General features: G+C 61.4%; 1 protein-coding gene across 1 annotated transcript; it reads left to right on the top strand.

Annotated features, from left to right (window-relative positions):
- Nucleotides 1-18,162: 18,162 nt before the first annotated feature.
- On the top strand, nucleotides 18,163-23,287 carry LOC309408290 (actin-binding protein WASF3-like; the record flags this gene model as incomplete). Its single annotated transcript, XM_082004084.1, has 8 exons — nucleotides 18,163-18,295; nucleotides 19,849-19,983; nucleotides 20,123-20,276; nucleotides 20,607-20,724; nucleotides 20,868-21,043; nucleotides 21,460-21,726; nucleotides 22,133-22,515; nucleotides 23,130-23,287. 8 exons carry the CDS (start codon nucleotides 18,163-18,165, stop codon nucleotides 23,285-23,287), a joined length of 1,524 nt encoding a protein of 507 aa, XP_081860210.1.
- Nucleotides 23,288-23,956: the final 669 nt, after the last annotated feature.

Genomic DNA, 23,956 nt, shown 5'->3' with positions numbered 1-23,956 from the left:
ATCCTCCTCCTCCTCCTCCATCGCGCCGCTCGGCCCCCGGGTCCCTACCTGCGCCCCCTCCCTCTCCCCCGCCGCCGCCCCGGGCCCGGCCAGCCGCGGGCGGTGCTGCCCGCTTCGCCGCCCGCCCGCCGGGCTCACAGGCCGCCCCGGGCCCGGCCGCGGCCCCGCGCCGCCCGCCGCGCCGCCCCCGCCGCCGCATCCTGCGGCGGGCGCAGCCCCGGGGCGGGCCGCCGCCAGCACCGCCCCCGCGGGGCCCGGCCCGGCCCGGGGGAGCCGCGACCCCGCGCTCCGAACCCCCCCCCCGGCTGCGGGGGCATCCCGCGCGGCGGGGGCGACCTGCCCCGGGGGGACGAGGGCGGCCCCGGGGTGGCCGCGGGCGGCTGCTGCCGCTGCTCCCCTCGGCCCCGGCCGAGGTGAAGGGAGCACCGGGAGCAGGCCGAGCCGGCGGGCGAGGCACGGCCCCGGCGAGGGCTTTTCTGTCATTTCGTGCCGGGTTTGCCAGCGGGCGTTTTGGCAGGCCGGTGGAGCTCCGAGCGCGTTTCGGCACCAGCGACCCGGGGCCGGGCTGGCCTGGCGGTGGCGAGGCGAGGAGCCCGACGCGTGATCCCAGCTGCGGGACGGTCCCCGGGGCCGTGGGTCACCCCACGGCACCCCGGCACTGGGGTTCGCCCAGCGGGACGGCTGGGCTAGCGGTGGCGATGCAAACCCGGCGGGGAGCTGCTCTCTCTCACCTCTGTCTTGTTTTGCAATAAGCTCTGTCTTTTTCTCTTCTTTCAATAAATAATTACAAACCCACCAATATATTAAAGCCTGTCTTTTCACACGCTGAAGGTATTTACACTTTAATATATGCCAAGTCTGAGTTATTATTCTTTCTTTACCCTAATGGCTGTGTCAGTGTCAGATTCCTATCAGAGTAAAATAATACATCCCAACCTCACGCTCCTCTTTCTTTACCTCCAGGGCTATTAATTACAAACGCCTGGCGAGGCGGCAGGGCAGGCTGCGGAGCCGGCAGGGAGGCGGCAGGCAGGGCCGCACCGCCAGCACCGTCTCGCCGCTTCTCCCCAGCGCCGGAAAGCAGCACCCGGCCACGGGCAAGCGGGCTGCGGGCTGGGAACGCGTTTGCCTACGTGCTGCGGCTCGCCGGGCTTGGCGAAGACGCTTTGGGACATTGCTACAGCCAGGAGAAGCTCTCCTCGGCCTGCCCGCCGGCTCCCGGCTGGGAATCGCTGCTGGCTCCGCGACTACTCCATCGCCATCCGCTTCCTCCCAGCCAGGGGCTGTGCAGCGGTTCTCCCTGGCTCCCGGCAGCCTGCCTGCGCGTTGGCGAGACCCCAGCCGGAGAGGCGTGACGGCGGGAGACGCGGCCTCCTCCCGTCGCCTTCCCGCTCCGCCACCGCACGGATCGACGAGCCCCAATCCCCCCTCCCCGGCGGGGGTAACGCCACGCTCGGGTTAGCCCCGCTGCTGGAGGAATTGCATTTTTTTATTTCCCTTCCTCTCTGGTGGAGTCTCCTCCCCGGATCCCCATCTCCGCAGCAGGGCCAGGGGAAGCTTGGGAGGTTTGGGAGCATCTTCCACTGCCCTCTGCCGACACCAGGAGCCGCAGCGCTGAATTTTAATAACCATTTTGCCATAGGGCGGGCTGAGGTTGCTGGCCTGCTGATTTTATTCTGTTAAACCCCGGCAATCTGAGAGGGAAGAGGTTTGGGGTACCCCGGGTTATGTGCAACGGAGCTGCCCCCCAAAATGGTAATTCCTTGCAGCAGCAGGGCTGGGGCTGGAGAGGTGGGAGAGCCTTTTGCCGTGGTCCATCCCACGGAGACTTCTCCCCTCCGGAGCTGCAGAAGGCTCCCGCAGAGCGGGAAGCGGGAGGGTTAATATTGCTGTGGACCTCGAGCCGCACACAAAGCCCACCGAGCAGCATCTCTCCTGGACGTTGGCGGCACGCCGCCCCGACGGAGCATTTCCTGGCGCCGGCTGTGCCCGGCAGCGCTGCAGCTTTCTGGGCCGGGCTGGAAAACGCTGCGGGGCCGGGGGTAAAATCACCGTGGGCGGCCAGACGACGGGGCGAGTTAAAGGGTTGGGCTGGTTGCGCTGGTGGAGGTTTCAGCCAGGAGGGAGCTGCGGCCTGGAACGCTCTGGCAGCGTCGGGCAGGGACGGCTCTGCTCACGGGTGCAAGACCGGCTTTTATTCAGCTTGGAGCATCGCACCCAGTGTTTGCCGCCCCGCGACCACAAGCCGAATGAAACACCGAGAGAAAAACCAGAGATAAAGCTGCTCTTCCCTGGTTGCACTCGATGATAAAACACCCTTCTGTGTCCACAGCATGGCTTTCCTCAAAGCCCCCAGCCTGCTGGCTCGGTGAGGGACGCGCCGGATGGCTGCGGCTACGCCGGGCTCTGCGGGACCCGCATCAGACGCCCCTGGAGAGCTGGCAGGCAGCGCCTCGTGTCACGGCCGACGGGCCTCCGGTGGCCCGGGCAAAGCGTCGCTGTCAGCAGCTTGTTGCTTGTCCCTGAAACGTGGTGCCAGAGCCTCTGCCAAAGCAATTGGCAGCTACAAAACGCGTGCATTTGGCTTTACAGAGGGGGAAGAGGGACCGAATGGAAGTATCATCTCATGCAAACACCTCGGGAAGCGTTGTGGCGGGATGTGGCCTCAGCGAAGAACACAAATTCCCGGTGGCTTTGCAAGCCAGCTTTGTTTCAGCAGGCGTTGCACGGTGGCCCGGCCCGGCGCGGGGGCACGTGGGGCCGTCCTGCACAGCCTCGAGGACAAAACGTCGCCGACGGCGTCTGGTGCTTGGCCGAAAGCACCGGGAAAACAGCTCCTGGCAGAGACATCCATATGCTGGGCATGACCCCTTCCCCGCATGCCCGACATTAGCAACGCTTTTCTCTTTAGATTTCAGCCTTCGTTAAGACAGCCGTTACATCTGGCCTGACAAAGACAGCAAACACATTATCCCAGAGGAATAAACAACTCCGGGGCAGCCTGAAGGGTCATGGCAGCAGTCACCCACTGGCAGGGACGCTGGGACACAGGGTCCGGCGCCCAAGGCTTGTCACGGTGAGAAGGCAGCGAGAGTACCAGGGCTCGCAGTGCTGCCTTCAAAGGAAAGCAACCCCGACGGCGGGCAGCACTGCGGGGCTGCCGCCTGTTATACCCGGCCAAGGCAAAACGCACGCCATGGCATCCTTTCTCTGCCTGACCTTCCCAATGTTCGGGATCAAAACATTAGAGGCGGCATTTTCCACCTTGTTAGTGAAATTAAAGTCAGTTCTACTTAGTTTGGCTGAAAAACGAGGCAACTTGTAAGCTGGTGTGAGCGGTGGGTTTTCAAGGCATGATGTGCCATCGAGCCCCACGTTCGGCTTTGTTTTGGTGGTGGAAATCACAGGACGGTGTTCACTCCAGCGGCTGCAGGCTGGGTGGGGAACATGGTCTGGCTCAGCCACAGCTGCTGCCCCACCTGATTTACCATGCGGTTGAGCAAAACCGCTATTTCTGGCCCAAACGGAGCAACGGGATGGCTCTATGTTGTATTAAGGGGCTTCTGGAGTGGTTTAGCTGCCTACTCGCCTTCACCGTCCAGGTGAAGGGGTGTGAAGGGCGCTTTCTGAGGGTGCTTCACCAGTTTTGCGTCTTTCCTTTGAAATAGGATCTACAAGGGCATGTTTCTGCGGCGAAGTGGAGCTCCTGGCTGGAGCCACCAACCCCAACCACCGTCCAGTCGCCAGCGACCGCCCCGGCTCTGCCGCGTAACCCCACAGGACCTCGGCAAGAGGTGCCAGAGATGCTCTGCTGACGGGAAGAGCTCAAGCCGGCGCACAAAGGAGGCAAAGATCCAGCTGTAAATTAATATTTTATAGAACACCAAGAAAAATCAGAGAGGCTAATTACAGCGATAATCATCGTGGCCTAGAGGCATTTCCATGGAAGTCAGGAATTACCCAGGATTACCTCATCCCTTGCAGCAGCCTGCGCGGGAGGCGAGCGCGTGCGGCAGCGGCTCGGCACCCGGCACCTCCTCCCGTGCCGGCTGGGGGTCTGCGACCCAAACAGAAGAGCAGCCGGGTTTTGGCAGCTCTCTGGCACCCAACTCCAGATGCACGGCGCTTGGTTTGCTGAGCTGAGTACGATGGAGGGTTGGAGTCACGGGGTTTTTGGCTGGGCGCTTACCCCGGCCCCACTGTGCCAGCGCGTTTGTCCCCAGTGCCACCGATGCGGGAGCCATCGTTGACTCCAAGCAGGTTAAAACCCCGAGGTGTTCAGGGCATTGCTAGCAGCGAAGTTTGTGGATGCGCCCCCAGGATAAGTTCTTCCCGTGGTTTGTTAATTAGTGGTAGTAACTGATAATTGCGTAGTTTATCCGGGGACAGAGTGAATTCCCCATCAGCTCCTCGGTTTGAAGGCTGGGGGGCACGTCCCAGCTCCAACACAGCACGAGGTTGGCCCCACGCTGTGTACGGCAAGCCCGGAGCACCTCTGCGAGCTGCGTCGCCAGGCGGGCTGCCTGCTCCCGCCCCGTGGCCCCGAGCAAAGCCGGGGCAAACACCTCCAGGGTGAGCTGCTCCGGGAGTGGGGAAGCATCAGCGCAGCTGGCTCGTGCAGCTGAGCTCAAGGAGGAGGGCACCGCCGGCCTAAGACCCAACCTGCAAGCGGGAGAGGAAAAAAGCTTGGGTAAAAAGCCCATGCTTGCTGCGCACAGAGCCGGGAAGAGCCTGGGCAGACACCGGCCCTTGGGCTGAGGGTGCTGCTCAGCTCCGCGGGTGCTGCTGTCTGCCTGCACCCTGCCCGAACCGCGCACCAGCACCGCCGGGTGCAGAGACGCCGGGCACAAACCATCCCCTCCCACAGCTCTGGGGCGGGCACAGAAAGAGAAGTTCCTAATCTGTAGAGGTGGCAAAGAGGCAGGGAAGAGCTGCAAGGACCTCTGGTCGACAGACCGTCTGCCAAAATGTCCCCTAGCACGTGGCCTGGCCACCACCTGAGGCTCCGGTGAGACAGCAAAGGTCCCCCCCGCGCACAGGAGCGCAGCTGATGCTCCCTGGCTCTCCGTCTATCTGCCGACGGGAGCAGCGCGCTGCCTGTCTCTGCCCGTCCCCGCAGCGTGTTGACCAGGTGGCCAAGCTGCATGAAACACCCCGGGCACGCTGCCCGCTCCCTGCCTGCGCACTCCGAGCTCAGGCCCGCGCGGGGGGTGCCAGCATGCTCTCCCAGGCGGTACGAGAGGTGGTCCAGGGGCTCCTGGGCCTGAGGCCTGAGGCAGTTGTGACACCCATCGGATTTGCTCCTGGCAGTTTGCAGGTTTGGGATGTGCTGACCAGTTCCTGCCAGCCCGGGCAGCACAAAGAGCCCCAGAGCTGCTCCAAGCAAGGGCTGGATGTGACCGGCGGCGGCAGGCAGGGTTGGGCAGCTCTCAGCTCGGACACAGCGGGCCATGGCAGAGGGGCTGCTCACACCTCCCAGCCGAAGGCAAGTCCTCCAAATCCCTGTCCCTGCGACGAGGTGGTGCTGACGCAGGCTGTGCCGGTTCTGGGAGGAGCATCAGCCTGTCTCGCCCTGACCAGCTGCGCTCCTGGCCGTCAGGGGAAACTTCTACTTCATTTTTTGAGATGAAAACACCCCTGGTAGCACTAGCTCATGCGGCAGCACAGGGACAGCACAGCTCGCCAAGGAAGTGCCAGGCTGAGGCTGAAGCAGCCAGCCTGAGCGGCCAAGCCACCCCGGCCGCGCGAGGAAGGTCCCTGGGGACACACGCAGGTGGGGTTGCTGCGAGGGTGCAGCAGCCGGGGCTGGCGCAGGCTGCAGACCTGCCCGAGCACCTCCGGGCACGTCAAAGCTGCCCTTACGCTGCAAAAGAGACGGGCTCTGGGACGGGACATGGCCTCCCGCCAGACGGCTATGTCCAGCCTAGCGAGTTAGCAGGAGAGCGCAGCTGTCCCTTTTGGGATGCACCCGTTGTTGTTTTCTCTTCCTGACCAGGACCGGGAGTGGTCACAGCAGCGCTCGGGGCTGGGGCTGCAGCATCCTGCCGTGCTGGGGAGTGGGGAGCTTGGCCCCGCTGCGGTGCCTTCCTTACAAACACAGCTTAATCCAGCCCTGGAGCACTCCGTAAAAAAAAAAAAAAAAATCAAAGCATGAGTCATCCCCCTCCAAACCCCAAACCATGTCACAGATAATCCCTCGCTCTGCTGAAGTTCTCCCTCTTCCCCCACTTAGTGGAAGGGGAAAGGGGAAGCAAACACAGATTCCCACATCCCAGTTCCTTGCACAGCTAAAAAACCTGTCTCGCCTGGCTCACTCTGCCCTCTAGTAGCGGCTGGATTTACAGCAATGTGCTATTTCGGTGCCATGCCTTGTCTGCTGCACCGCCGGCCTCCAGCCCGCGGCTGCCCCTTGGCTGTCCCGGCTGGGCAGGGGCACGGCCGGGGGTTTGGGGAGGGGGTAAGGAGGCACCAGAGCCTGCCCTAGCCCCACTGGCATCTTTGGCGTGGATGCACAGCCGGCACGGGCAGAGCCGTGAGGTTTTCCCGCAGACCCAGCCACGGAGAGCGTCATTCGTGTCCCTCCTTGGCCAGCCTGGAAAATCCCTGCTGGTCAGTGGGGCTGGAGCGTGCACAGAGCCTGGGCAAGGGGTTTGCGTGGGCTGTGTGGCCTGAGAAGGGCAGAGCCCTGAGGTGGGGCCGTTTCTGGACACCCAGGCGTGGGTTCTGTTAGCTCCAGCTGAAAGCTTTGACCTGCTCTGAGACCGGGTGGCACCCATGGGCTATGGAAGAAGGGGGGCTCTTTCGGAAGCAGCAGCATCCAGACCTCCAGCCCTGCTGCCAGAGACCCCCAAAGGATGAGATGGAGCCCCCGCCAGCGTTTGCACCAAATGGCATCTCAGCATGGTCCAGTGCTGGCTCTGGGGCACGACCCAGGAGAGGAGCGAACACGCTCGGGCAGCAGCAGCTGGGAAGGGCATGGAGCTGTGGAGGCCGGCGGGGTGCTCGCCCCAGTCCTTGGGCTCAGCTCCCACCCACCCAGCCCATCACCCCGGCGTGGTCCTGCCTGCGAGCCGGGCAGCCCGCGGGGAGACCTGAGGATATCACAGGGCGCAGAGGAAGCGCGAAGAGGATGGTGGTGAGGCCAAAACCGGAGAGGACGATGCTCGATTCGTACCAGAGCATCCTTTCAGTTCTTAATCTTTGCCGGCGGAAGGACGGTCTAAACCCTCAGCTTATGTCCCGGTTGCAAAACTATGGAAAATTAGGTATGTATTAAAGAAAAAAAAAAGGGCAAAAACAAAGTTATAAAGGGGAGCGCTGGGCTCCGCACGCCCGTGCGGACCGGAGCGGGGCGGAGCGGGGCGGAGGCGGTGGCGGGGGGCACATGCGCCGTGCGCGCACTGCGGAGCGGCGCGGAGAGGCGCGCAGCGGGGAGCGGGGCGGCCGCCGCAGCCCTGCACAGCCCCGCGGGGCCGCCGCGGAGAGAGACCCCCCCACCGCCCCCCATAGCCTCCCAGAAAGCCGGCGGAGGTGAGCGGGGGAGGGCTGCGGGAATGACGCGGCACGGGGAACGGGGGGGGTCCCCCTCCATGTGTGAGCTTGCACGGGGGGGGGGGGAACACGACACCCCATCGCGGGGCATCGGGGAGGCTCCCCGGCGCTTTGCAGCCTTTTTATTGGGGTCCCCCGTGGCTTTGCAGCCTTGGCGGGGGGGCATCATTGCGTGGAGAGGACCCCGCACCGCTCTGCATCCCTGCGTCGCGGGGGGGGGGGGGTCTCCAGCACTTTGCATCCCTGTGCTGCAGGGGTGTCCCCCATCGCTGTGCAACCGTGCATGGGGGGGTCGCTTTGCAGCCTTGCACTGGGGGGCGGGGGGTGTTCCGAGATGCAAAAGAGGGGTGGGGTGGGAGGTGTCCCTTGTCACTTTGCACCTATTCATCGCGGGAGGGGGGATCCCCAAACCACGGAGCACATTCACATCACGGTGCTCTGGGCCTCTTTGCCTCCTTGCGCGGGCGGGGGGGGGGGGAGGGAGGCGGGGGGGCGTTGCTTTGCACCTCCTCTGGGGGAATCCTGGCAGCTTTACATCCCTGCAAGGGAGGGGGTCAGGCCTCTGCACCCTGGCATGGCGGGGGGGCTGTCACTTTGCGTTCCTGCATGAAGAGGGGGGTCCCTGGCTGCTGTGCACCCTTGCGTTGGGCGGGGGGGGGGATGGCAGGCGTCACTGTGGGGTGGGAGGCTGCACCACCACTGCTTTTCATTTTTACATCATTCTGGAGGATAAGCTGGGCCCACGGGCGCCTGTGCAGGGCAAGGCACCTATAGCCAGTGTAGGGCAGGGGTCATCACCCCCTGGCTGGGGAATGGGGGGGGGGGGCATGGGGTGCTGCACCCTGGGGTGAGGCTGGGGAAAGCCCAGGGGACAGGGCTGAGCAGAGTGGAAGCCTGGTGGCATCTGCCATGCGTGGGCCCCACACACACAGCCACTGGACCCTTCCTGGGGGTTGAAGACCCTCCGGGACTCCTCTGAGCACCCTCAGAGGCAGGCCCCCCACCCCAAGGGTGCAGAGCCTGGGCCTCCATGCTCAGTGATTCAGCTACTTGCAGGGAGCTTTAATCTTACAGCTTAAAACTCGAGTTCTTGCTGCCTCGTGGTGGTGTCAGCGCGATAACATACCTATGGATTAAGATGCTTTTTAGTGTAGTTTGTGGCTGCTTTGTCTGCGGCTGCCTGGCATACAGCAGGCAGCTGCCGGATACGCTGCCGGACACGGAGAGTAGAGGACCTGGATGTATGGGCAGATCAGCAATGGCAGAATTAATAATTCATCTTCAAAACTTCAGCGTGCCAAGGCACACCCCTCATTTGCTGCATCTCCTTGCCTGGATGTTAGAGAGGTTGCTAGTTTCATTTAAAAAAAAAAAAAGGTATTTTAAAGGTATTTTGATGGCATTTCTGTATCTCAGTAGCATCCCCTCTGGCAGGTCGAACAGCTCGGCAATTTGGGGGAGGTCAAAGACAGGATCAGTCCGGCAAAACTTCATCTGGCAGCTAGAAGGTTAACGCGCACCATACTCTTCCATCGCCAACGCAGAGCACGCTAAGGGCTCTTACACGTAATGCCTGTGATGCAACTTAGACCCCAAACGTCCGCTCCTTTCCCGAGGAGCTGAAGCCCACAGAGAAAACTTGAGATGAAGCATATTTTGCTTTGAGCTGTCATCTCCCTTGGCCCAGTTCTGAACCCAAGATGCTCATCCTCCATTTTATGGTGGATGACAAATCGGCTGTGGATGCCAAGATCTTGACAAGTTACGAACAACAGCCCTCAAGCCAAAAAGTGTTAAAATAAAATTAAAATAAAAAGACAAGAATGTTTTTCCAGAGCTGCTCATCCAAAAAGCCACCCTCTGCGCTGCACCCCACGGGCAAGAGCCGCAGCGTTTTGCACGTCTCCGAGCGCAGGGGATGCTCAGAGGTGGGAGCTGCCCCCCACTCCCACCGGGATTTTTGCAGGGCTGCGGGTACCGCACCGGCGGGCGAAGCAGCACCACCGGCCCGGGAAGAGACCACCCGGGCACACGGCACGGCCCCGGCGGGGAACCGCATTTGGGCTGGCTGGGAGCACTCTGTGGCTGTTCCCAAAGGCAGCGAGCGAGCGCCGGGCTTCCAGAAAGACCTTTGCTGCTCGCTGAGGGTTTCCTGGGATTATCAAAGCGCCTTCTATATCGGGGAGAATAAGGCTGGTTTGTTCGGCAGCGTCCTGCTCACACAAACCGCCGGCGAGCGGGAAAGATCCTTCTGTTAATGAGCTGAGCATAAAAGGGGAAAAAAATGTCATTGAAAGATTTTCCTTTGGTGATAGAGAGTCATTAAAAACAAACACATGACTCCTGGGCCAGCGGGGATCTTTTCCAGCCAAAACAGAGCCGGCATCCGTGCTGCTGGTCCCACCACCCCATCCCCTGACTCCTCTGAAGATCAAAGCCGGCATCTCGCACCGAGCGGCCGAAGGAGGAGGATCACGCATAGTCTCACCCACACCTTTTTCACCCCTTTCTCCCTTCAGCGTTCGCGTATCAGGGTGTTGCGTTTGCACGGATTTAGCCTGTATCCGAGACAGAGCCCAGAGGAGGAGGTGGTGGTGGTGGTGCCGGGTCTGTCCGGGGGCTGACAGCAGCTTCTGTGGGCTGGGAGGGACCCGACAAAGTGGCCCTCAGCTCCCCGACCAACGCTGGGGAGCACTGAGGGCTCCCCATTTCTGAGAAATCAAACCCCACATCAACTAAAACTCAAGGAAAATCAACCGCCTGAAAACCCACTTGCCAGTTCAGCGTTTGCTAGTTGCACTCCTGTAAAGAAACATCATTTAAGCCAGAGACGCAGCAGGACGAGCTTTTTATGCCAAGCCCAAGGTATCGAGGCAGCTGCGTTTATGGCATCCTCCTAAGCGGGCGTTTTGGTGGGGTTGGCGTTGCGGAGCCCAGCCTTCAGAGGCGTTTGTGATTTAGAGGCAATTTAGTCAAGTGCTGTTCCTAGAGCTGAAACATTTTGCAGTGGAAGAGGGGAGGAAAAAAAAAAACCCACACAAATATACCGTGGCATTTACTAATAAAACTCTTCAGGAGTATTTTTAGCGGTGATTTAACGTTGTGTTGCACTTTGCTGCGAGGCGTTCGGTCGCTGAAGGCTCCTGGCAGCAGCTCGCCGTGGCGGAGCTGCCTTCGGCTGAGCTAGCGGAGGGGGAGAGCTGCAGATGGACTGGAGGAGAGGTGCGGGCAGCGCTCCCAGCCGGGGCGGGCGACGTGCCTTCCTGGTGGGACACAGGTCACCGATTCGGCCCCAACCCAGAGCGCAGTGCAGCCCTGCCCCAGGGCCAGCCAGGCATCCAGCTGCCTCCTCCCTTTGGCCCGAGGGTCTGACCCTTTCCCTGCGCTTGCAGCTCAGCCCCAATCCATCCTTGGCCGACAGCAAATATTCCTCCACACCACCCAGGATCAGGGCTGAGACCTTTCAACTCATTTCATCGCATGTGCTGCAGGAGTAGCGGGTCCGCAGCTCTGGCTTCCAGCCTCCCCCCAGTCTTCCAGTCTGCCGATGGGAGACCAGAAACAGCATCCCACATCCTGGGGCTTTTCGCCACCCAACGCTTGGCCGTGAGATGTGCTAACCCTCTCCGTGCGGGATGGCGCTGGGATGCTTTCTGCAGCCCCAGACCATCAGCAGACACTTGTAAAGCCTCCTGGATGCAGAGGTCTCAAGGAAGGGGCAGGCAGTGGCGTTGCTTCTCCCATGCCCGTCAGCCTCAGTGCAATCACGGGAATTTAGTCTCACTGAAGATCTGCCCTCTGGTTTATTTTAAGCAAGAGGAATGCTGGAGATCCAGCCGGTTTTAATATATTTAATTAACCTTTGGACAACAGCTCTGGAGTGATCATCAGCTTCACACAAAGCAATGACATTTGTCATGCTGGTCGTGTTCGCGGTCGTTTGGGCTAGCGACACATTCGGAAGCGGTCGCAGATGCATTTCGTAAATTAGAGCAATGAGGCCTTGCAGTGCAGATCACACTCCATTTTCTGTGAAGTAAATCAGCAGATCTGGTCCAGCTCTAGCAAGCAAGTTCCTCTGCGTTGCAAAGAGCCGCCTGCACAGTTTTTGCTGGTTGATTTTTTTTTTCCTGAGACACCAAAGCTTCAGCCCTGGCAGGCTGTAGGCTCTGCTCTCCCTCCCCAGGCTGTTCATGGCCCACATCAGCCAAACAGCTGAGGTTGAGAAGCCGTTTAGGGCCACCTGAGCCAGAGGTTGCTCCTCAGCCATTAGGTAGCTGCTGGCAGCCCTGTCTGTCCTCTGCAGATTTGTCCTGTTGCTCCTTGAACCCTTCTGCGCCCATTTCCAGCACACCGTGTGGCAGAGCTCCACAAATCAACAGCTCAAAAGCCTGCTGCTGTTGCAGCTACCACTTATTTCTGTCTGCTCGGAAACTTCGCACACCCCCGGGATCCTTCCCAGCCCTCTCCTGCACACGACCTGTCCTCCCAAACACCGTAGGGCCAAGCTCCTTCAGGCACCTACGAGTCCAGCTGAGTGTCACCTCCACCTCTTGTCCCTGCCCCGACTCCAGAACTGGCTTTTTTTGTTCCTTTCAGTATTTCAGGACTTCTGTGTGTCTCCTCCTCCCTCCTGCCCCACAGCCCTTCCCCACCTCGCCATTCCCAGGGTCCCTGCACCAGAACACGAGTTGCTGTCCTGAACAGGCATCGCGAGGTTCTTACTCTTCTGATATTCATTTGTAAACTTTTTTCGTCTTTTGTTCAAGGATAACAGATTTTTCCATATACCGCTTTGGGGTTTTTTTTGCGCTTCTCTGGCTCCTGGCATCCAACCAAAGCTTTTGCTCCCTTGCAAAAGCCTTCGGTTCCTGGCAGCGTCTGGTCCTCGGGGCTCAGCAGCACCCTGGGGAGCCCAGCTCAGGCAAGAGCTTTGATTGCAAGGGCCGAGCAAATGGACCTTCCCCAAAGCTTGACCCAGAACCGAGCTTAGCTGTGGGGCTGAGCCAAAATCCCAGTCTTTAGGAGCTGGGCATGGCTATGCTTGCTGCACCCTTACCCCTGTTCTCCCCAAATCCAAGGTCAGGGTTTGTCTTGGCCGTCTGGCGCACGGTGAATTAGGTTTCCCTTGGCCACCTCGTACAGGCTCAGCTGCTGCTCCACATGCCACCCAGCCGGTCGAGTGCCATGCTTCAGTACCCTCATGCAAGGCATCGGAGGTCCCTCGACAGCCGGTTTCATTTTGCGAGCCAGCGGTGTGCAACATGGACATCCCGCCCAGCTCTGCTCACCTCTGCCACGGCTCCGTTCCCAATCCAGGCGTCTCCCGCAGGGAGCACCCAATCATGGAAGGCAAACCCCAAAATTGCCTCCTGTCCCACCCTGGCCCAGTGGAGGAAGGTGACAGCAGAGGGGACTTCTCTCTCCTCGCTCACGCAACACGGAGCGGGGCACTGGGCCTGAGACCGCGAGTATCGGGCGCTTACCAAAACCAAGCGTCTGTCCTGGGGATTACTTGGCGCCTGAGAAGCGTGTTGTCACCCAACCTGTCCCTCCTTGCGTGAGCATGCACGATCCTTCAGGCCACTTCGGACCCCACCATGGGAATCCAGCTCGGCTTTGCAAGTCACGGCAAAATCCCCTGCTCGGTGGGAGAGGGCGAGTGGGTTTGGGGGTGCAGTGGCAGTGAGGAGACAGGTCCATGAAAAGAATAAAAGGAGCAATGGCTGGACACAAAACTCCACTTTCCAGACCCTCTTACAAAACGAGAGCTGCTTTTCTGACCCCGATGGACCCCAAGGACTTAAGCTGCCAGATGTGATGGCTGCTGAGACGAAGGATGACATCTGGAAGGAGCCAGCTGTAGGGGTCACCTGGGAGCCAGCATCCGCCAGGACCAGGGGCTGGCAGTCATGGTCTGGGCAGCGCTTATTCTCCAGCCCCTCCTGGGCTCTTCTCCTGCATGGTCTGGGAAAGCAGGGGCTGCTCCAGCAGCACCAGCAGCTCTGGGGTTTGGGATGCTGTGCTCAGTTCGCTGCCTGTTCCTTGGGAGAAATCAGCTGCCTAGGGCAGAAGATAAAGCTCATTTCTGGTCTCGTCACCTCCCTCGGCATCTCAACCATCTCAGCCCATCTTTGCTCAGGCAGCAGTGAGCGGCCCCCCTTCCACCTCCAGCAAATCCCTGCTGAGTTTGTGGCTCCCATTTTCCTCCTCCTGCAGCCTGACACCAGCGTTATCCCGCTGAGGGCTCCTCGCCTCCACTCAGGACACCACAAAACCTCATGGATTTTGGTCCACGAAAGCAATACCGGAATCTGGCTGATGTTCCCGGCCCCCGCAAGAAATGCTCGCCCTACGAGCACGCCCTGTAGATGTGCAGAGGCACGGGAAGGCTCAGGGCATCGCAGGGAGATTTGGCTGGGTGAGGTTGTGCCTTTGAGTCCCGCACCCACAGGGCGGCCAGTGCCTAAAGAAACCTAAAGAAAACCCATATAACCACCTGAACCTGAGCAAGGCTTTGAAGATGAAGCAGCGTGGGGGCTTGCACCGTTACCCCAAAGCGGCTGAAGGGTGGGATCGGCCACGGCTGGGGTCTCTCCACAGCCTCGGAGCCATCGGCTGCATCTCCTGACACACTCTCAGCTAGAGAGGAAAGAACAACCTGAACCCTCAAGGGCTGGCATGTTTCCTGAGCCGCAGGCGAAGGGGAGGGCAGGAGCAGGATGGGGAGGGGAAGGGCTCATCCCCACCTACGAGCACCCATCCCCAGCGAGGACAGACACGCGTATCCCAAGGGAGGACTTTAGGAACTCCTTGTCGCACCCTCCGTGCCAGAGCAGGCATTTCACGGCAGAGCCCAGCCCAGGGCTGCCTGGGCAGGGTCCGACACCTTCTGCCAAACCTGGAGCAGCCTGGCAAGCTGGAAAACTCTTCCCGATGTCCAACCCGAGCACGGACACTGAGGCCACACATCCCACCTGCGCCGGATCAAGCCTCCCACCCCCAGCAGCGCTGACGTACCCCCCCGCTGCTCCCATCCTGGCTCGTGGGGCACAAGGACAAGGTCACCACAGCGCATGTCAAGCGAGCACTGCGAGTAAGGCGCTGCCCGGGCTCTTGCGGGGACACAGTGGGGCCAGCGGCCACGGGGGGAAGGCAAGTGGGAGCCCAGGGTGGCTCCTGTGCGGGAGCTCTCCATCACCCCCACCCAGGGCCAGCAAACAGCAGGCAGAGCAGGCAGCAGGGTCTGCTGGCAGCCCCAGAGTCAAGTGACCAGGAGCCAAAGGGGACAGGGACAAAGACAAGGCTGCAACACAGGTCCAACGCCCACCCTGAAGATCGTGCTGAACCCAAGACTTGCCCCGGGTGCCAGCACCCACCCGAGGGGCTTACCTGGGGTGGAGGCTGCTTGCAGGGTTGGGGTGCAGCAGGGCACGGCCAGGAGCAGGGCTGCAGACCAGCAGCATCCTTCAGGGCAGGACTAGCTCCCCCAGCTGAGCTTAAATAACCTCCTGGGCCCATGGGTGGGGTGTGGGTCCCAGGTGAGGCTGCTCAGGGCCATCAAGGGCTAGTAGTGCCCATGGGAAGATGGCAATTTGGCCCTGCAGCTGCCCAGATGTGTCTTTACCGGTTGCATGGCAATGCCCCGCTGGGCTGTACTGGGGGTGCCACGGCGGTCGCCGCCGAGCCTGGTGCGCGCGTGTGTTGGCGATGGCCCACGGTGCTGAGCACTGAGGTGGGGTCCGGTATGGCCATACGTACGGGAGAAACCTTGAATTGCCCTTGGCCTAACGCTGCCCCTGTCCTTGCACCAGGCAGTCGCCTCCGTGCCGGGCGAATCCCTGCTCCTGGGAGCCCTTTCCTGAAGGTCTGGGGACCTGCCACCAAAATCAGCCCCTCGAAGGCTTGGAAGTTACCCAAAACATCAGCACGGGGCATAACTGAGCATCCCTTCGCTGGGGCTCAGGCCAAGCTGGCGGTGCTCAGGATTTGTGCTCAGCCTTTTGGTAGGTGTGAGCAAGATGTGCCGGCGAGGACAGAAATGAAGTCGGTGTCTGCAGGGTCGCCTGTAGCCCATCCCCACCCAAAGTGTTTTGGTCCCCTGAGTCGGGACAGGTCTTGAGATCGTGGGTTTTAGGTCAGAGGTTGGGTTTTCAACCCAGAAGTCGGAGGTTTGGTGCCGCTGGTGCCCGAGGGATGCTGCTGCAGCAGGTTGAGACGGCACTTGTCGCGGGAGGGGATGGCAGGGGTTTCTAATCCCTGTGTTCCTGCTAGCAGCCATTAATTGGGGAGGTTAAAAAGCAGCTTCTCCCAGGGCTTGGCCAAAGCTGCCTGTCCCAAATGTGTGTGCCTAACTCCTCCAGTTGGTTTCTTCTGCTGCACGCCCCGAGTCTTGGTAGGGCTTTTGAGGGGGAGATTAAAGGCATCTTTCCTCTCCAGGGGTGCTCTCCCATGGCATGGTCTCAAATGCTGTTAACAGACCAGGTACCCACCTTCAGCCTGTCCTCAGGTCTGTCCCTGCTGGGAGGTGTTTCAGACCTTGAATCCTTTTTTACTTCATTCCTCTCCGGGGTCCCCACGGGGGGTGGAGGCGTGGGTGGTCCCGGTTCCTCCCGGGCCCTCCACATGGGGACAAAAAGCCCCCGGTGCCAGTGGCCATGTCCCAGGCGGATGCTGAGAATGGCTCTTTGTTCCCTGTTTTTTAATTGCTGGGCCCAAGCAGCTTGTTAATCGCCCTGCCCCACTCCCTCCCGTCCCCGCAGCCGCCGCTCGGGGGGACGTGCCGGGGCTCAGCCGCTGGGTGCGGATTTTGGGGTGACACATAAAACCGGGTGAATCTGCGGGTGTTGCTCTCTCTTTACGCAACCGCAGCGGGGTTCAGGGGGTGCCCAAAAAGGGAGGTCGTACGTGGCCAGAGCAGACGTCCATCAGCAGGTAGCCAGAGACTCCCTTGCAAACTCCGTCACGGTTTTCTCAGCTGAAAAACAACCAGCTGGCAGAAGCCTCTTGGTTGGTTTGGCAGCCAGGGATGGTACCAGCCCCGACATCCACGTGCTTGGGGAAGTGCTGGAGGACACGCGGTTTGCGCGGAGCCCGAAGCACCGCGCGACCCTAAGGAGGGTTCAGGGCTGGGTTCCTTCCCACGGGGCCGCGATTGCCCCGGGGCAGAGCGGAGCCCATCCATTCGCCCCCCGTACGTACAGAACCGGGAGCACAATCAGCCCTTTGGGAAGCTTGATATGAATGATTTCAAAACAATTTTTGGGCTCTTTCATGGCGGGAGCTTGCATTTGCATTTGAAAACTCCGGAGGAGCTGGCGGTGCTGGCGGGGGGACGGGAGCACTGGCTGGGTGCTATCAATGGGAAACTGTTCTGTCTAACGCTGCCGGGGCCAAAAAATGTGAACTCTGCAGATTTCTGGCTCCGTTCGTGGTCAGAATTGCTGGCTCCGCTGCTGGTGCCCGGCTGCTCTGCTCCCAGCTATTAACGGCTCTGCTCGGAAGCTGGTTTTCCTTCCCTGCCAAAGCAGAGCAGGGTTTTGTGAAAGATGGGGTGGATGAGGGGTGCCTGGGATGTGAAATGGGGGCGGATTTGGGATCTGGGAAGGATGTTCATGCTCGCCAGTCCTTGTGAGCCCGGGATCCGATCTGTGGTGTTTTCAATGCTAAAGCCATCAGTTTGCCTTTGCACTGGGAGCAGGCTGAGGCCTGATGCACTCGCGTCACCTAAGACCCTTTTGTGCAAGCCTGCGGGGTCCTCACCCGCTCTGTGCCTGTCCGTGTCCTGCTCCCAGGCTGCAGCACCCCAGGATACACCACCGTGGTTAATAAATGCTCCTTTTTTTTTTTTCCTCTTCTCCTTTCTCACCCTGTTTTACACCACTCGCTCTTTACACCAGCGGGGTAACCTGCCCCCAACGCCCCCCCACCATGCCCGTCCTTCGTCCTTCCTCGCCAGCTCCCAGGGGAGCTCTCGCTGGAGATGGGGCCGTTGGATGCGGGCATCTCCCTACATCTCTTTGCGCCCCGTCGAAAACGGACCGTCCCCGGTTCAGGCGGAGGCGGGGGCACGCGGGGACGCTGCGGGGAGCAGGGGCGAGCTGGCCGTGGCAGCGTGCCTCGGCGTAGTCTGTGCACAAATAAAACCCCGGAGAGCTTTGCACTGAGCTGGAAATAATGGCATTACAAGCGCTTGCTCGCTTCTGGCCGCTGTTTGGGCTGGACGAGGCTGTTTGGGGCCGGCTGAAGGGCTGCAGCACGTCGGGGTCGCTGCCGGGTTGAGCGCGGCGCCGGGGAGGTAAGCGGGGAAGGCTGCCCGGGCGCGGCGGCTTGGCTGTGGACGGGGCCCCAGCGTGGTCCTGGTCTCCATCCTGGCATCCGAGTGCTCGCCGGCATCCAGAGGGTCGCACCCACGGAGCATCCCCTGTGTGGAAGAGCCCCGCTGCCGCAACACGCGCTGCACCCGCCGCGCCCCGGCGTTGGCAGGATGAGTGCCCCAGGCAGAGCGCAGAGGGAATGGGGGGGAAAAAATGGGCAAATGGCAAACGCTGTGTATTTTCTGGTTTTTTCTTTCTCCTTTGCCCAGGAGAGGCGTGAGGGCTCGCCGGCAGCATGCCGCTGGTGAAGAGGAATATCGAGCCCCGGCACCTGTGCCGGGGGGCTCTTCCCGAGGGGGTGACGAGTGAGCTGGAGTGCGTCACCAACAGCACGCTGGCTGCCATCATCAAGCAGCTGGGCAGCCTCAGTAAGCCGTGGCGCAGCCACCCCGGCGGGGGACGGGGCGGTGGGATGCTGGTGGGATGCTGGCGGGACGCTGGTGGGATGCTGGTGGGATGCTGGTGGGACGCTGGTGGGACGCTGGTGGGATGCTGGTGGGACGCTGGTGGGATGCTGGTGGGATGCTGGTGGGACACTGGCGGGACGCTGGTGAGATGCTGGCGGGACACTGGCGGGACGCTGGTGGGACACCGCAGTCACTTGCTCCGGTTCCAGTCACAGAGAAACGGGGGCTACATGAGAGCTGTGCGGGCTGCAGCCATCCCTAATTCAGTGGGAATTATCCAGCGAATAAAGAAAGGAGGATGCTGAGGGCCAAGCCCGAAGTGGGGACTTGGGGACATTTTTAAGACCCGTTTTCCTCCCGTAGCCGTCTGTGTGGCGGGGGACAGAAAGCCTTCGCGAGCCCCTTGCTTCTCGACTGGGCCAGAAAAAGGAAGGTCAGGCGAAGGTTAAAAAAACCCCAACCTATTCTTTTTAATCTTAGAGCTTTATGTGAAGGAGAGGTCTATAGAAAAGGTCCAAATCCTCGGCTGCCTTCCTGAGCGATTTCAGCAGAAAGGGGGAGGACAAGAGAGCTGCACACGCCAGTGTGAAGTTTTAATAGGGGCAACCTATTTCAGTGCTGAATATCGACTTAAAATAGAGCGAGAAGCACGGGCTCTTCAGGGATCCCCCTCTTTTTCTGCCCTCCAGAACTAGGTTCTTTAAGATACTCCTAGAAAAATAAACCCGCTATTTAGGGAGCTGCCGGAAGTGGCGAGGCTGGCATGAGCAGCACCCATGGGTGCTCAGGCCACTGGCTACCTCGTCCAGGGGAAAAGGAACTCAAACACGAACGGCCAAGCCGGGTGACAGGCCGAGCAGATATCAAAAGCACCTTGATCACGGGAGCTGTTTGATACATGGTTTTGGAGGAAACCCGGAGGTGCTGGGCTGGGTGCTGGGACAGGATGGGTGCTGTAGCCTGCAGGTGTCAGCAATGCTCTGCCGGGTGCCCCGCTCAGACCCGTGATGACAACAGCCCCGATACAGAGCTGTCGTAGCGACGTGCTGCGTCCTGCAGCAAAATAACCGCTGAAGGGAGTCAGGTCGCGGGCGCTCCCTGCTCAGCACTCTCCTCGCCGCCCCGCTCTCCGTTTGCCGCCTTCAGGGCCGGGTTTCCGCAGGTCATGTTGTGGGATGGTAGGTTTTTTTTGGCTGCAGCCTGTGCCAGTAGATCCGAAGGCTTTTCAGGGCAGAGACCGGCATGGTTCGGTGCCTCCCGCGGGTACTGCTCTCACTCAGAAGGATGCTCGTGCGCAGAGGAGGGGGCAGGAGAAGACGGGTGGTTTGCGCTCCCCTCCCTCCGTGCAGCGCTTTGCCAGGTCTGGGAGAGGATGAGGCTCAGCTCCCAAAAAACCCGAAGGCTGGGGAGAGAGCCCCGCGGAGCGGGCGGGGGGGCGAGCGGTCCCGGGGACGGGCGGGGAGCGGGCTGCCTGCTGCCGTTGCCTGCGACGGGTGTGCGTTGCCGTCTGCCAGGCAGGCACGCCGAGGACATCTTCGGCGAGCTCTTCAACGAAGCCAACAGCTTCTACATGCGGATGAACTCGCTGCAGGAGAGGGTGGACCTGCTGGTCATCAAGGTGACGCAGCTGGACTCCACTGTGGAGGAAGGTGAGGGGCTGGGGCTATTTTGGGGTGAAAGCCGGGTGCAAGCGGGTGGGAGACAAGTGCTCGGGGCCGGGCCACCCGCTGTGCCCGGCTCGGGGGGCTGAGGTCACCCCTACACCCCGTCTTCTTCCCACGCCCCCAGTTTCGCTGCAGGACATCAACATGCGGAAAGCCTTCAAGAGCTCCACGGTGCAGAACCAGCAGGTCGTGTCTCGCAACTCCATCCCCAACCCGGTGATGGAGATGTACCAGCGCTGCGACAAGCCCCCGCCGCTCAACATCCTCACGCCCTACAGGTAGGGCGGCCGGCGCATCGCTCCCTGGGGAGGACCGAAGGGGGCCTGGGGGGGCCTGGGGGGCCCTTTCCAGTAGAGGCATCGGGGGCTGCGCCCCGTTTGCTGCTTGGCGAGGGCCGAGCGGCTCTTTTCTCCAGGTGCTGCGCCAGCGTCCCCGTTGCGAAGGGCGCTTGGGACGAGTGACCCCACGCAGTGGCACTGTGTGTTGGACGTGTTCGTGGTGGGGCAACGGCTTATGGCCGTGCTCATACCCACCCCCCCTGCGCAGGGGAAGGGGGGGTCCTCTCCTGTGGCTGATAACCCCCTCTCCTCCCTCCTCAACCCCCCCAGGGACGACAAAAAGGACGGCCTCAAGTTCTACACCGACCCCTCCTACTTCTTCAACTTGTGGAAGGAGAAAATGTTGCAGGCGACAGAAGACAAGAGGAAGGAGAAGCGCAGGCAGAAGGTAACGGGCAGGCGGGGGACACCGGATGCTCCCTGCCATCGCGGTGGGCGCAGCTCGCGGGGCTGGGCCATGCTCCCTGGGTGCCGTTGGCGGTCTGGAGGAGCTGGGTTGGAGACGGAGCCGCGGCTTGTGTGTGCCCCCAGGAGCAGCGGCTGGTGGAGGACTCCACTCGGGAGGTGAAGAAAGTGAGGAAAGCCCGCAACCGGCGCCTGGAGTGGAACATGATGGCGTATGATAAAGAGTTTCGACCCGATAACAGGTTCTCACCATCCCCCTATCACATGGCGTCATCGGAAGGATCACTGTCCCCAGATAATAGGCAGGTTTCACCTACTACGCGTTAGCTCACCGGCTCTCCTTTGCTTTCCTCTTCTTCTCCGGCTGCGGGGGGATGCGCTGCCCGCAGCGGGGTCGGGGTGACCGTAAACACACGGTCGCTTTGTGGGCGGCTGGTGTCCCCGGGGTCGCATCCTGGACCTCAGGAGCAGCCTTGGTGCCGGGATAAAGTCGGAGCGCTTTCCATGTAGCAGCTAAGGAGAGAGACCGGTTCAGCTGTGTTGGTGTCCTCCTCCCCCTCCGCGATCCCTCTGCTTTCTTGCACACCTATATTTTTGTGGCCCTTTTTTGTTTTGTTGTCTCAACCTCGAAATACTCCCCAGCCCACGTCCCCCGGCCCCCCGCGCCCGGCCGACCCCCCTCCCAGGAGTACGACCGTTGGGTTTTCCTCTGCCATAGGTCTTACGCCTCGGACGCGGCCGACCACTCGTACCCGGCGAGCCCCAACCACCCCGCGCAGCTGCTGGCCCCGGCGTCCCACCTGGCCCCGGCGGAGCACAAGGAGGGGGTGCTGGTGGCCACCCCTGCGCCGGAGCACGTCTACCGCCCGGCACCGGCGGCCGGCAGCCGGCAGAACAGCCTCAACCGCCTCCAGCAGCCCCACGCGCCGCAGCCCCCCGAGGCTATCCTCAACGGGCCGAGGCCTCACTTAGCCAAGGATTACGGGTAGGGCTTCAGCCGGGCTCTCGTCCCCCGGCTGAGGGATGTCCAGGGGAAGGGGGGCTTGGTGGGGGTCTGACCCCCCATTTCTAGGCTGACGTAGCAGGGCGAGCCCTCCTCTGTGGCTGCCGTGGCCCAAAATCGCTGGGGAGGCTCGAGGTCAAACCAGTCAGGAGCACTTTTGGGGTAACCTCAGCCCAGATAAGGGGACAAGGTGGACGGAGGGGACTGTTTTCTCCCGGGGTGTTGGCTGCACGCCCACCCTGCCGGCAGAACCCCCCACGGGGGTCCGGCGCAAACCGAGCCCCAGCAGAGCCAGTCGGGGGCCCGAGATGTGTGGTGGGTGCCCGGGATGGGCGATGGGTGTTGTCATTCCTCGTGCCGCTGACGCGGCTTTGCCCTCCCGTTGCAGCCCGCAGCCGGTGCCGATGGCGGAGTACTTCGTGCCACCCGCCCCGCCGCCCCCGCCGCCCGTCATCCCCTCCGCGCAGACCGCCTTCGACAGCCCCGTCTCGGCCCCCCCCGCGCTGGCCCCCGGCTCTGCCGCACCCACCTCCTACGCGCCCTCGCCGCCCCCCGCGCCCCCCGGCCCCTACTCCGCTTCCCCACCGCAGGCCGGCCCCATGGGACCCCCGGTGGCACCCCCGCCGCCGCCGCCGGGGCCCCCCGCCATCACCACCTCGCCGGCGCACTCGGCATCGCCGCCGGCCCCCGCCGCGGAGCCCCGGAAGCCGCAGATCCCGCTGATGCCCATGAGCGACGCCCGCAGCGACCTGCTGGCGGCCATCCGCAGGGGTGAGCGGCCGGGGTGGCGGCAGCGGGAGGGGGGGGATGCGGGTCCCCAACGCTGCCACCGTGGTGGCAACATGCCCCTTGGCCTAGAGTTGCCTTGATGTTGGCTTTGTTGAGTGCAAGACGAGCCCTTGGTGGCCAGGTGGTGCGTGAAGACGGTGGCACCCAGGTGGGACCTGGGGAGGAAAAGAAATGCGGCGCAGGGGGTTGGAGCGAGGTGGGGGAAACCCCTCGCCAGAGGTGGGACGGAGCCCCGCGGCCATGACCGGCAGCTCTCACACGTGTGGGCTCCTTCCAGGCTGCCACGGGTCATGTGCTCCCAGGCTTCTGCCATTTCCCCTTCCTGCAAATCCTCAGGTCAAATGGTAGATGTGACCTTCAAGAAGGTTCGACCTTTTCAGGTCGAGTGGAAGCAGAAGGGGAGTTTTATTCTATTACATAGCTTTATAATCACATGCGTCGCGTCGTTATCTCGTATAGCTTTCTAACAGCGTGCATCCTCCTGCAAGGGGACTGCAGCCGTCTCGTTTCAGCCAATACTTTTAACTGCACGTTGGGTGCACGCATGGGCGCTGGGCACGCTGCCCCTAAAGCCTTCCCCCCCTTCCTTACCACAGGAATCCAACTCCGGAAAGTCCAGGAGCAATGGGAACAAGAGGCCAAAAAAGAACCCGTGGGCAACGACGTGGCGACGATCCTGTCCCGCCGGATCGCGGTGGAGTACAGCGAGTCCGACGACGACTCCGAGCTGGACGATAACGAGTGGTCAGACTGAGGGGCCGCGGGGCCGGGCTGGCGCAGAGCTCCCCAGCTCCGTACCAGGTGTGTATAGGCGCCTTCCCCAACCCTTGATGCCAACAAGCGCGGGCGGCCCCGCTCATTCAGGAGCTTTGCTTTTACACCGTGTTGACAACCCTTCGGGCAGCAGCAGCGCTGGTAGGATACACCTCGGAGGCAGTGAGACCAGAAATTAGCAGCACCTCCACATTTCACGACTTCAAAAATGCTCTGAAGGCAGGTTAATAGGATTACTCCAAATTTACACCCGGCGCGAGTGTGCTTTGCTAGAGAAGGGGAACCCAGAGGCTGTAGTGCTTTTTCAGCGAGATGTTAAATGTGTTAACTAGAAGCTCCCGGAGAAGAAGCCCGATTGCACAGCCGGGGTCACCACGGGCGCGCAGGGATGGATGGCCGCGCGCTGGTTTTGGGGATGCTCTGCTGCCTGCGGATGTAGGATGGGGCAGCTCCAAAGGCTGCGTGCGGGCAGGAGCCTCCTTCCCCATGGAGCGATGCAGTTGCGTAGGGATGGTCACCATCGCGCTGTCACTGCTTGGAGAAGACCAAGGCGTTGGTGACCTGAGCCCCTTTGCATCCTTAGGACCAGTTTTCTGGGAGAAAAGGGTGAAGGCAAGGCTTGTGCAGCTGACAGGGACGCACAGCACTT

Source organism: Phaethon aethereus (assembly GCF_964289735.1).
Source record: "Phaethon aethereus genome assembly, chromosome: 10".
NCBI lineage: Eukaryota > Metazoa > Chordata > Aves > Phaethontiformes > Phaethontidae > Phaethon > Phaethon aethereus.
Note: the sequence above shows the minus strand (reverse complement) of the source record. Positions and strands in the feature narration are given on the sequence as shown.